At 41.0% G+C, this 10,227-nt stretch overlaps 1 protein-coding gene across 1 annotated transcript in view; it reads left to right on the top strand.

The window, feature by feature from the left end:
* The window catches only part of GTF2A1L (general transcription factor IIA subunit 1 like), a 14,952-nt gene that overhangs the window by 1,672 nt on the left and 3,053 nt on the right, over positions 1-10,227 (top strand). Inside the window, exons 3-7 of the mRNA XM_025202593.1 lie at positions 82-137; positions 2,055-2,148; positions 3,118-3,719; positions 6,882-7,157; positions 8,169-8,258. Of these exons, the coding sequence (XP_025058378.1) occupies positions 82-137; positions 2,055-2,148; positions 3,118-3,719; positions 6,882-7,157; positions 8,169-8,258 (1,118 nt within the window). The remainder of the gene's footprint in view (positions 1-81; positions 138-2,054; positions 2,149-3,117; positions 3,720-6,881; positions 7,158-8,168; positions 8,259-10,227) is intronic.

The following is a 10,227-nucleotide window of genomic DNA, read 5'->3' as shown; positions in this document are numbered from 1 at the left end:
AGGAAATGGTTGAATAATGGTCAAAGGTGCTTATTTCAATGCCTCTTTGTTTTTTATAATGCGGTTTTTATTTCTGCTTAGCTTCTTTAGTTATCCCTGCTGGCAGAGGTATTCAGCACTTCACGACAGCAGACTTGGTATGTAGCTTTAATACTATTTTATTTCTGCCTTGACAATATTGAACACTCTACATGATACAGTTAAGTTTTTCATTTGTTGAAGTACTTTGTGGGAGGTGGAAATGGAAGATTTTTCAATATCTTGATGCTCTAGGACAACACCTGGGCAATTTTCTCTGCCTAATAGCATATCTCTTGACAATTTCTTTCATGTACTATGTGACATATGGTAGACAAGAGGGTAGGAGTCTTTGCTGGGAGAGTTAGCAACATCTGCAGCATCTAAGCTTTTATTTAAAAAGGTTTTTAGCCTTTATGGCTTTGATGAAAATCTTCCAAATATCAGTGATATAGTGATGTCTGAGTCTTCAAAATGATGGCTCCAATGCCACAAACTGTATCTAAGGGGGAAAAGGGGGTGGATATTTGATTGCTCTAACAGCAACACAGTTGGGAAGGACAGAAGTGATGACTCCTAGCTTTAAAGTGAACTACTGTGTGCCCATTGCTTCAAAAAAAATAAATAAATAAAAGGGGGGGGCGGGGAGTCTGCCTGGGGAGGCTCAGTTGTCCTGGCAGAGGGCTTAGTGGATGGGTGGGTCTGTCTGGGTAGAGGTGGCACGCTTACTTGGGTGGTGGTGCAGCTGCCTTGTAATAATACATTGCTGGGGAGGGACAGCAGGCATTGCTTTGGTATTTGCTACTCAGGGCACCCTTAATAGAAAGCCAAAGTATTTGTGCAAGAGGAAGGCCAAGGTGTGGGGGGGGATCAAAAATTAGGGATAATCAACCAGCAGAAGGGGTTTTGTTTTTGAGCAAGTGTACCTTTACCTGCCAGGTAGAATGAGCCTGTCAGTCTAGAGATTCAGTAAATTTTTCAAGCCTAGGGAATAGTAAGGAAAGAGGTTAAGAGAATGTTTGAGCAAACTGAAAATTTCCAAACTTCTTATTCTTGCATTTCCCAAAAAAAGCTCCCAGATCTTCTGGCTTACCTTTCTTACATGACCCTCTGCTCTCCTACTCCCTCTTGTTGGGAAGAAATATTTGATGATATTACAGGCACGTACAAAGAGGTTGTAGTACAGAGCCTGGAGTGTTTTGTGTGTAGGTACCTACCTAAATCATGGTGGAAGTTTGTGGCACAGCAGTGCCTTTAATCTTGCTCTTGCTTTTAATCTCCCTCTTTTTGCTGTGCAATGCCCGCCCCCCCTGCTGTGTGGCCAAGAGGCAAAAACTGTGGTGTTAATTGCCTCTCAGCCACTCAGCAGCAGGGATGCATGACTAAGAATGAGATTTAAAGGTACCACTGCACTGCAAAGTTTCAGTGCAATACATATAGGTCCCTATATTATGTGCATTTGAGTTGTGTTGAGGCTCTCAGTACTGGGTTTTGTTGGTTCTGGTGCTTGTGTTGTTGGAGACCCTCAATTTCAGTCCATCAAACTTGGAGATTCAGTGCGAGCTAGAAAGGGAAGGGGCATATATTTGATACATTCCACTGGAGCAGTGGAAGTCCCCAGGACAAGTCTTATTGTTGCAATACTTCAAGACAACATGCTGAAGATGGCATGTCTCTTAAAGACCAACTCAGCTTTTCAACAGAGAAAGAGATTGGAGAAAAGCCATAAGTGGGATCTCTGTAGATGCATATTGTTAGGTGTGACTTGACCTCAAGACAGAGCAGGGGTGACTGCTGCCTCCTGAGTTGTGGGTGGGCCTGGGGGCAGGCTCATACCCACTTCTATACTTCTGTGCTGCGGCTTAGTGCCCCCCTCAACACATGCCAGCCCGTGCAGGAAAAACACTGCCCTGTCCTGAGCAGTGCTGAGTCGGGGGCCAGTCTCAGGGGGGACAAGTGCCCCCCCCCTCCCCCCGCTGTCACCTGTGAGACAGAGTACAAAATATAACCAGACTTCCCTCTCCACTGTCTGTTAGGGTGCTTCACGAGCCAGTGCAACTCTTACTCTCCCTTCGGGCATTGCATATCCTATCCATGTCCCAGCAGGAGTGACACTACAGACTGCTTCTGGTAAGGTGATAAAAGGCTGTCTTAACCCTTAGTGATGGCATATTTACTGTATACAAGGATTAGAAGACTGCAACAACTGTTTGGGAAGTATAGTGGATACCCAAGTAGGTAGTGTCCACACATGAGCATGGACATTTGGTTCCCCAGGGACAACTAACAGCAGGACACCTTGTGCCACTGCTAGTTGTCCCTGGTGTATGGCATACTACCTCAAGTGAGGTAGGGGAGGTAGGGGCCAGCACCGTGCTGGCCTAGCAGCCTTACCTGGGGTTCTGGGGGCCTCCTGAGGCTGCAGTAGCAACCATCCTGCCACTTGGAGCCTGGCTGGCAGCTGAAGTATGGTTCTGGCTGGCCAGACTCTGGTTTTGAGCCCACTTTATTTTGTGCAGGGTTGGTTTTTTGGGTTTTTTTGACCCCTAGGTATGCAGGGGTCAAAAAACCTTCTATGCTGCTACCTTGCAGCATGGAAAACAGCCGAATGTGCAGTATGTGGTGCCTCATACTGCACAGCCACGCTCATCCAGATGTGGCCATTGAGTGTAGGTGGCGAAAAGAGATGATTTTCTTTCTGTTCTTTGTCTAGTGTGATCTTGCTACAGCATGGAGTAATGAACGAGATCTGATCCTTTACAGCTAGGTTATCCAACTTCTGGATGGGGGGAGGGGGTGCATATGATGTGCCGGCCACAGACCTGGGCTCCTCCCCTTTGCTGTGTGAGCAGTCCAGTTCTCTCTCTTCTCTGCAATACAGGCAGAATGAGCAGCCCAGATGCTGCCCTGAGTCTTCCAGTCACATATGCAGTGCAAGTAGCCCAGGTGTCCCTGCTGTAAGCAGTCTGGGTCTTCCAGTTGCAGGATTAAATGAAACCAGGAATTGTTTTGCTGTCTGAGTTCTAGCAAGCAGGTGGTCATCAGCTTAACTCCTGACAGAGAACTTTAACAATGCAATTTAATGCTTCTTTTTTGTAGGCCAAATCTATAAAGTAAATATGCCGGTTATGGTTACACAGGCCCCAGGAGGTGCAAGTATTCTGCAGCATCCTATTCAGCAAATCTTTCAGCAACTTGGGCAGTCTTCTGTCTTGCAGGCCAATATCGCCAGTGTTGCACAGTTAAACACATCTTCTGTTCAAGCAGCTGCTGAAAAAGTGCAGACCCAAGACATCCCACTTCAACAGACCACTGTTCTGCAGCAAGGCACGGTAGAAAGGAAACAACTAGAAAATTCTGCAAATGCTACTTTGGAACAGCAGCCTCCTCAGAGTCAGCAGCAAGTTACAGCTAACACCATGTTAAATCAGCAGGCAAGCTCAATGGAAAAATCTCCAAACTCTGATCTGCACACAGCTGTGTTTACTTCAAAATCCTCTGAAGCGGATTCTACTACTGAACTGGTGGCAGACAACACATTTCCCATACCTCAGGATATGGAAGGGCAGGTATCCCCGGTGTGCCAGGATTCAGTGCAACAGCAGGTGTCTGATGATATCATTGAGCTGATTATTATGGGTAATGGCTTGGATGATAACCCCCTTCTAAAGGATCAGGACAACATTTCCAGCATTGAAGAGGTATGACCTTTTATCGAATGAATTCCAACTTCGTGAAAATTCTGTATAGCTGACTGAAGTAGATACCACATTTACCCAAATCCATGATGACGTCCTATTTTAAGATGACCCCAGTTATTAGTTTCTAAACATGAAAAATCATAATTTTTTTTTTTGTTTTTAGTTTTTCATGTCCAGAATCTAGCACCAAGGGCTGAGGGGTAGGCAGCATGCCCCTCTGCCCCTCCCCCCTTCCTTCTTCCTTGCTGAGGCTGTAGCAATGCCCCCCACCTGACTGTGTACCCCTTACCCTTCATTCCCCTTGTTCTGAACATCGCTTATCTTCTTGCCTCTTTCCTTGTGCTCCCTTTGCTCCATGACCTCCCCTTTCCACCTGCTTCATGAATCATCCTGGCCCCATCTGGACTTGCAGCAGCTGCTTGCCTAGCCTGGACTTGAATCTAAGACAGGGTGGTCCCCCCCCACCCCATGCTGAATGTGGGGGGAATCCCATGTCTTAGATTCAAGTAAATATGGTAGTTGTCTGAAGAACTGATTCCTGGCATATTTAGGAATATATTTTTGTGTTGTTGAGATGTGCTAGCTATACTGCTATCACTAGGAAATTGCTACAAAACTGCCAAACTTCTGCAATGCTTGGCTAGTTGTCAGGCTCATAACTAACAGAGTATGACCTTTTGGTGCAGTTGGCTGCTCTCAAGAGAACCCTCACAAAACAATTTCATATTTCTCTAGACTTGCATGATTTATGTGCATCTTGTACCTCAAGTTTTTTTGTTTGAGGAAAAGCAGGTAGATGCCCATCACAAAATTCTTACCAATACTGTAGGGTTTTTCTTTTTTCTTTTGGCGTATTTCTGCTTTTTGAGATAAGCAGATGAGTGAGCAAATTCTCTAGAACTGCTGGTTTGAAATGGGTATAAAAATGCCATGTGAAGTCATACACTGAACTGCTAAATCAGTCGTTCAAACACTGCAACAGATCACCTACTAGTACTGTATGTTTTGTCACTGATCTGCTTACAGTCTCTTATATTCCTAATCGCTAAACTAATTGAGTTTTTCTGGGTTGGTCTTTTCTAGCACAGAATAACTTATTAGTCAACACAGCATATTTAAAAGAGCATTGTCAAAAATGTTTCCTATTACTAAGAACTCCTCTGCATTTTTTTTTTTTTAAAGGAAAATTTAAAATATCTGATTCTTTTTAGAAAGTGATATAAATCACACTTCACTCCGTATGGGCAACAGAATAGGCTATTTATTTCCACGTTCTGTTTTTTAGCCATAGACAAACACTCCTGAAATATTTGGATTGTAGAGACTTTAAGCATTGCCCTACATGCTTCCATGAATTTTGTATTATTTTAAAAGTTTTTAATAAGTGTTTGCCTGAAATCCTATATTCAAAGTCTAATTATATACTAGCGTTCCTTTTTTGAAGTGTCGGATTGTTATGATCTTGACATCACAGGTCAGTTGGCAAGAAAATTTGCCTTTTGAATATTAACTTCTAGTCCTAAAGGAGGAGTTTGTCAGACTCTACTCACATGCAGGATCCTCAAGTTTTACTGTGGTGTATGTTGATGGAACTCTCTCTCTTGGTTGGTTGGTTTGTTTTGTTTGTTTTTTTTAAGAAAAAAAAAATTCAACTTAGGCTGTGCAAGTAACATGATATGGGTAATTGTAATATTGTGTTGTGATTTTTGCCTATGGATGTTCCACAAATAAATTGTGGCTTGCTTAAATTTTATCTTATTTTTTTCATCCCATGAATTGATTGCAGATATCTTCGTAAATACTAGGGTTTTGTTTATAGATTCATAGATGTTTGGGTTGGAAGGGACCTTAGCAGATCATTGAGTCTGACCCCCTGCCCTGGGCAGGAAAGGGTGCTGGGGTTCCTAGCCAGGTGCATGTCTAGCCTCATCTTAAAGACTCCCAAGGTAAGCGAGAGCACCACCTCCCTTGGAAGCCCATTCCAGATTCTGGCCACCCTTTCAGTAAAGAAATTCTTCCTGATGTCTAACTTGAATCTGCTCTCTGTCAGTTTGTGGCCATTGTTCCTAGTTACTCCCAGGGTGCTCTGGTAAATGGAGCATCTGCTATTTCTTGCTGCCTTCCCCTCAAATGAATTCGTAGGCAGCCACAAAATCCCCTCTCAGCTGCCTCTTGCGGAGGCTGAAGAGATCCAGGACCCTCAATCACTCCTTGTAGGGTCTTACCTGCAGGTCCCTAACCATACAAGTGGCCCTCCTCTGAACCCTCTTGAGGTTGTCCACATCCCTCTTAAAGTGCGGTGCCCAAAACGGGACGCAGTTTAGTTCCAATTTGATCAGAAAAGCCACATGGCATTGGTTGTGTTCCACGATGAGGTAAATATGAAGTTGAAACAATGTTTGGAGTGAAAGTGTGGTCAAGGGAAATTTTCATTAATGTTACAAATGAGCCTAAATGGAGAGTTCTGTATTAATTGGCCAGTGCTAGATGCATCCCGGCTTTGAGAGTATTATAGCTTAGAATGGTCAGAAAGACTGCTTAAGAAGGACTGAAAAGAAATAAATGCTTCATTGTGGCATGGTACGTGTGGCGGGGGAAAGCTTAATACTTTTTAATTTGAATGAGGCATCTTAAATTAGTGTTATCAACAGAGAGAGCCTTTTTAAAATTTTATTTTATTTTTTTAAATAATAACTTCTTGTTTTGGGATTTCAGATTTTTTTAATCTATTTTAAAAAGATATACGTTTCCCCTAGTCTTTACAATATTAAAACTCTAATACTTTCATTACACCTTAGTTTAGCCAAACAAAACAATTTTGATAGACCCAGAACATATTAGGGAACACTTTCTGGATTTCCTCCTCCTTCTCTCACTCCCTTCTTCCCCGTAACTACATCTTTAAAACTAGTTAGATGGTTCCATTTTGTGGCCTGTTTCAGCTGTGGATCAGCTCCAATGTCTGCTGCTTTATTTTAAAGAAAACTTTGCTTCTAATGCAATAACATTTGAAAATGATATCCAAGCTTCTGTGCAAGTACCCAAATAGAGTGGCTAGACACTTTTTGTTTTCTTCCCGGGAAGGTCAGATTCCCCAGAGAACAAAGGGAACTGCTGATCTCTAGTTTTCTGGCTGTTGCTGAACCTTTTCACTCCTTTCAGATGGAACCTACCATGCAGATAGACTCTGAGATACAGACAGAGCAGGTCTGCAGTGGCCTTGAAGGGATCATTCAGCTAGATGGGACTGGTGATGTTTCTCCTAAAGAGGAAATAGAAAGCCCAAGAGATGTGGAAGAAAATGAATTCATTGGCATTATTGACTCGGAGGATCTGAAAGTGCTTGATGATGATGAGGAAGATGGTGACAGTATTTCAAACAGTGAATCCAGCAGCAGTAGTGATACTGAAGAGCCCCCAGTAGACATAATTGAAGAGGTAATTGGCTTTTAGCAAGGCTGAATAATGTACTTGCATACAATCTTGACTTACTAAGATCCAACATATCTGTTAGTAGGTTGAGTGGATTGTATAGTTGAATATGTTGTGAACTTATTTTCAGAGGAGGATGCCCTAGACTAGGGGTAGCTTGATGGCCCGTGGGTGGAGTGTAAACCATTAGGAGAGCTGCTATTGGTTGTTGGGGCAATTAAATGCTTTTAATTAACAAAGATTTGAATCTACAATGAAATCCTGGCCCCACTGAAATAAAGAGAAGGGTTTTTTTTAATTTGCTTAGGATCAGAATTTCATCCTCTTTCTTGTCCTGTAGCAGCACTATTCAGGGTAGTGGGTACCACAGGTTCTTTTTTTTTTTGTTTCTCAGGGGACAAGTGGTTGAGCATCTTAGTTTCTGTTTAAATGAGTCCTGATTATTTTACTTGTATCACATTGGAACTGAGGCTCTCAACCTTTTTAGACTTGAGGCACCCCTCAGAAAATGCCAGCTCTTACTTTTCACTCACTTGGTTTCCGACTACAGAAAAATACTGGAGCAGTACTTCTGTTGCAAAGAACTTGGGAAGACCATAACAGGTCTGAATGTTCTTAATGCTATAAATTCCTGTTCCTATCTGAACTCTCTGGTTTTATGTTGTGAATTGTGTTTGTACACCTAACAGTGTTCATGCTGGTAGGCACTGTGTGGTACCCTTGAAAAGAGCGGAAGGCACCCCAGGGTGCTGCTACAGCACCTTGGTTGAGAATCACTGCCTTTAGGTGGGAGTCATTCTCATTAATAGAATCCTGTTAGGAGACTTTTCAAGTGTTTAAAAAAAAAAATTCTTACACTTAATAGAAGCGTCTTGAGCAAAGTGATCTTTTGTTTCTACATTTCCATTTTTTGGGGATGGACACATTTTTCATAACCCTTACTTGTGTTAGCCTTTATTTGGACTCTGTTTTAAAAAGCAGTTAGTGTTGTTTAACATGGTGATTTTTACTTTATAGGATCCTTTAAATTCCGGTGATGATGTCAGTGAGCAGGACACCCCAGATTTGTTCGATACAGACAATGTAATAGTTTGTCAGTATGATAAGGTAAAGTATGTAATCCTGTTTGTTCTTCAAATATTACAGGTGGTTTAAACAACAGACCATATATTTCTAGTTGAATTGCAGGCTGAAAATATCCAGGTTTTTCCAATCCTAAAATAAAAGAAAAAAATCGAATGTTGGCTAAGATGCACAACAAACGGAAGAAGACTATTTCAGCTCTGGTAACTGACTTACTTTAAAAAAGAGAATCTTTCACAGGAAAATCTTGAAGAACAAAAGCGTTCTGAATTTTGCATAATGAAGTGCAAAGTTGTCAGTTCTGCAAACACCTACATGGGTATGTTTAACTTCTTGTGATGTGAATAATCCCATTGACTTCAATAAGACATTTCAGGAATCAAGTTAATCATTAATTGAGGCCTTTGGGTAGGAAATAGAATGAGACTGTGTGCTTCCTTATCGTGTGATACTGTCTTCATTAGAAGAGGGTTTTAAAGACAGTCATCATAAATCTAGCTTTTCAAGTAAGTTAAGCAATTAGTTCTTAATGAAGACAAATACCCCATCCTAGGCTAATTAAAATAAAGACTCTTCTGAGCTGCTGGAAGTCGAACTAAACTCTAATTTTTGGTTTTTACATTCCTGAAATTCAAATTGTCAAACCAAAAATTGAATGTCCTTTTATAACTAAACACTGATACCATCAGCCTTGACAAATTTTTAAATGGAGGACTAAATTTTCAGTGACTTTTTAAAATATTTATTTTATTTTATTTATTTATTTATTTATTTTTGGAGGGGTTGTTTAACTTGAAATTCCTTATAGGCATTTTAGAAATCATTAAGCAGCTGAGCTCTTTAAATCTGGTTTCTTTAAGGTATGACAGGTTGTGCATCCATATTTGCTAGTCTTTTGGGAAAATTTTAGGAGGCTGGAGTCTGAATAAAAGACTCTTCTGAATTTGAGCCACAGTGCTTGTCTTCTGTAATAATTTCTTGGCAGTATAATATCGTCGGTGTGCTGGAATGTTGAGGGAGTGGATTCTTTTCTCTTAAAATCAAGTATTTGTATATGTGTTGAAAGATTGGCTTAGAACTTGTTTAAACTGATGTGGAGCATGAAATGGGAGCAGCCTTAAGGGTTTTCAGAAGAGAATTAATTTATAACCTCAGATGTGGACTGTCGTGTGTGTGTGTGTGGTGTGTGGTTGTGTGTTGGGTTTTTTTTTTTTTTTTTATAGCAGAGTGAGAGAAGATTACAGAGAACCTCCTTTTGCGAACCAGAAGGAATTATCTTATGCTACTACTAATTATTTTCAGAGCTATTACATGTAGTGGGAGGATGGAAGTGAGGTGACTGTCATTTTGCATGCTTCGGCTCCTTAAAAAAAATGTTGTCACTAATATCCGTAAGAACATGCTTTTATTTTCTGGGTTTGAAGACATCTTCAGGTTGAGAATTCAAGGAGTCTAAATTTGTTTCTACTTAATTTTGAAAGAAGAAATGAATCTGAAGTTCTCTTGTTGTACGGAACTTTTTAAGAAGTCTTTTATGATAGAAAAGTGTGGTTAAAAATATGAGTGTATTTTGTGCACCTGTTTTGTGTGGAATAATCCACTTTTCAGGGATTTTCTTGTAGTTGCCATAGTTTTGGGCTGTGTCCTTGCAAGTTTCCACTATTACCTTGCACTGTCTGTTTGAGTCCAGAATTAATTGTGTGCTAAATAGACCATATTCTGCAAGCGAGGTGCATGCAATGGATTGAAACGCCACTTAAATGTGATCTTTCACTCCTTTGTATTTTCTTGCCAATCTGTGAATTCAGCATTTGTTCGTGCTTGCTCTGTTTTGCCTGTTCTGTAATGAGCTTTTGTAAGCAAGATCAGGAATTCTTAAACATAAAGACAAAGGCTTATCATGTTTTTCCCCCTTAAAATGAGGAGGAAGTGGATCTCTTCCCAAGAGATTCTTAGCTAAAAGCCTACAAAAAAGGAAAGAACCTCTTTCCCT

The sequence above is a fragment of the Alligator sinensis genome, unplaced genomic scaffold (assembly GCF_000455745.1).
Source record: "Alligator sinensis unplaced genomic scaffold, ASM45574v1 scaffold131_1, whole genome shotgun sequence".
Classification (NCBI taxonomy): domain Eukaryota; kingdom Metazoa; phylum Chordata; order Crocodylia; family Alligatoridae; genus Alligator; species Alligator sinensis.
This window is presented reverse-complemented; position numbering and strand designations above follow the sequence as displayed.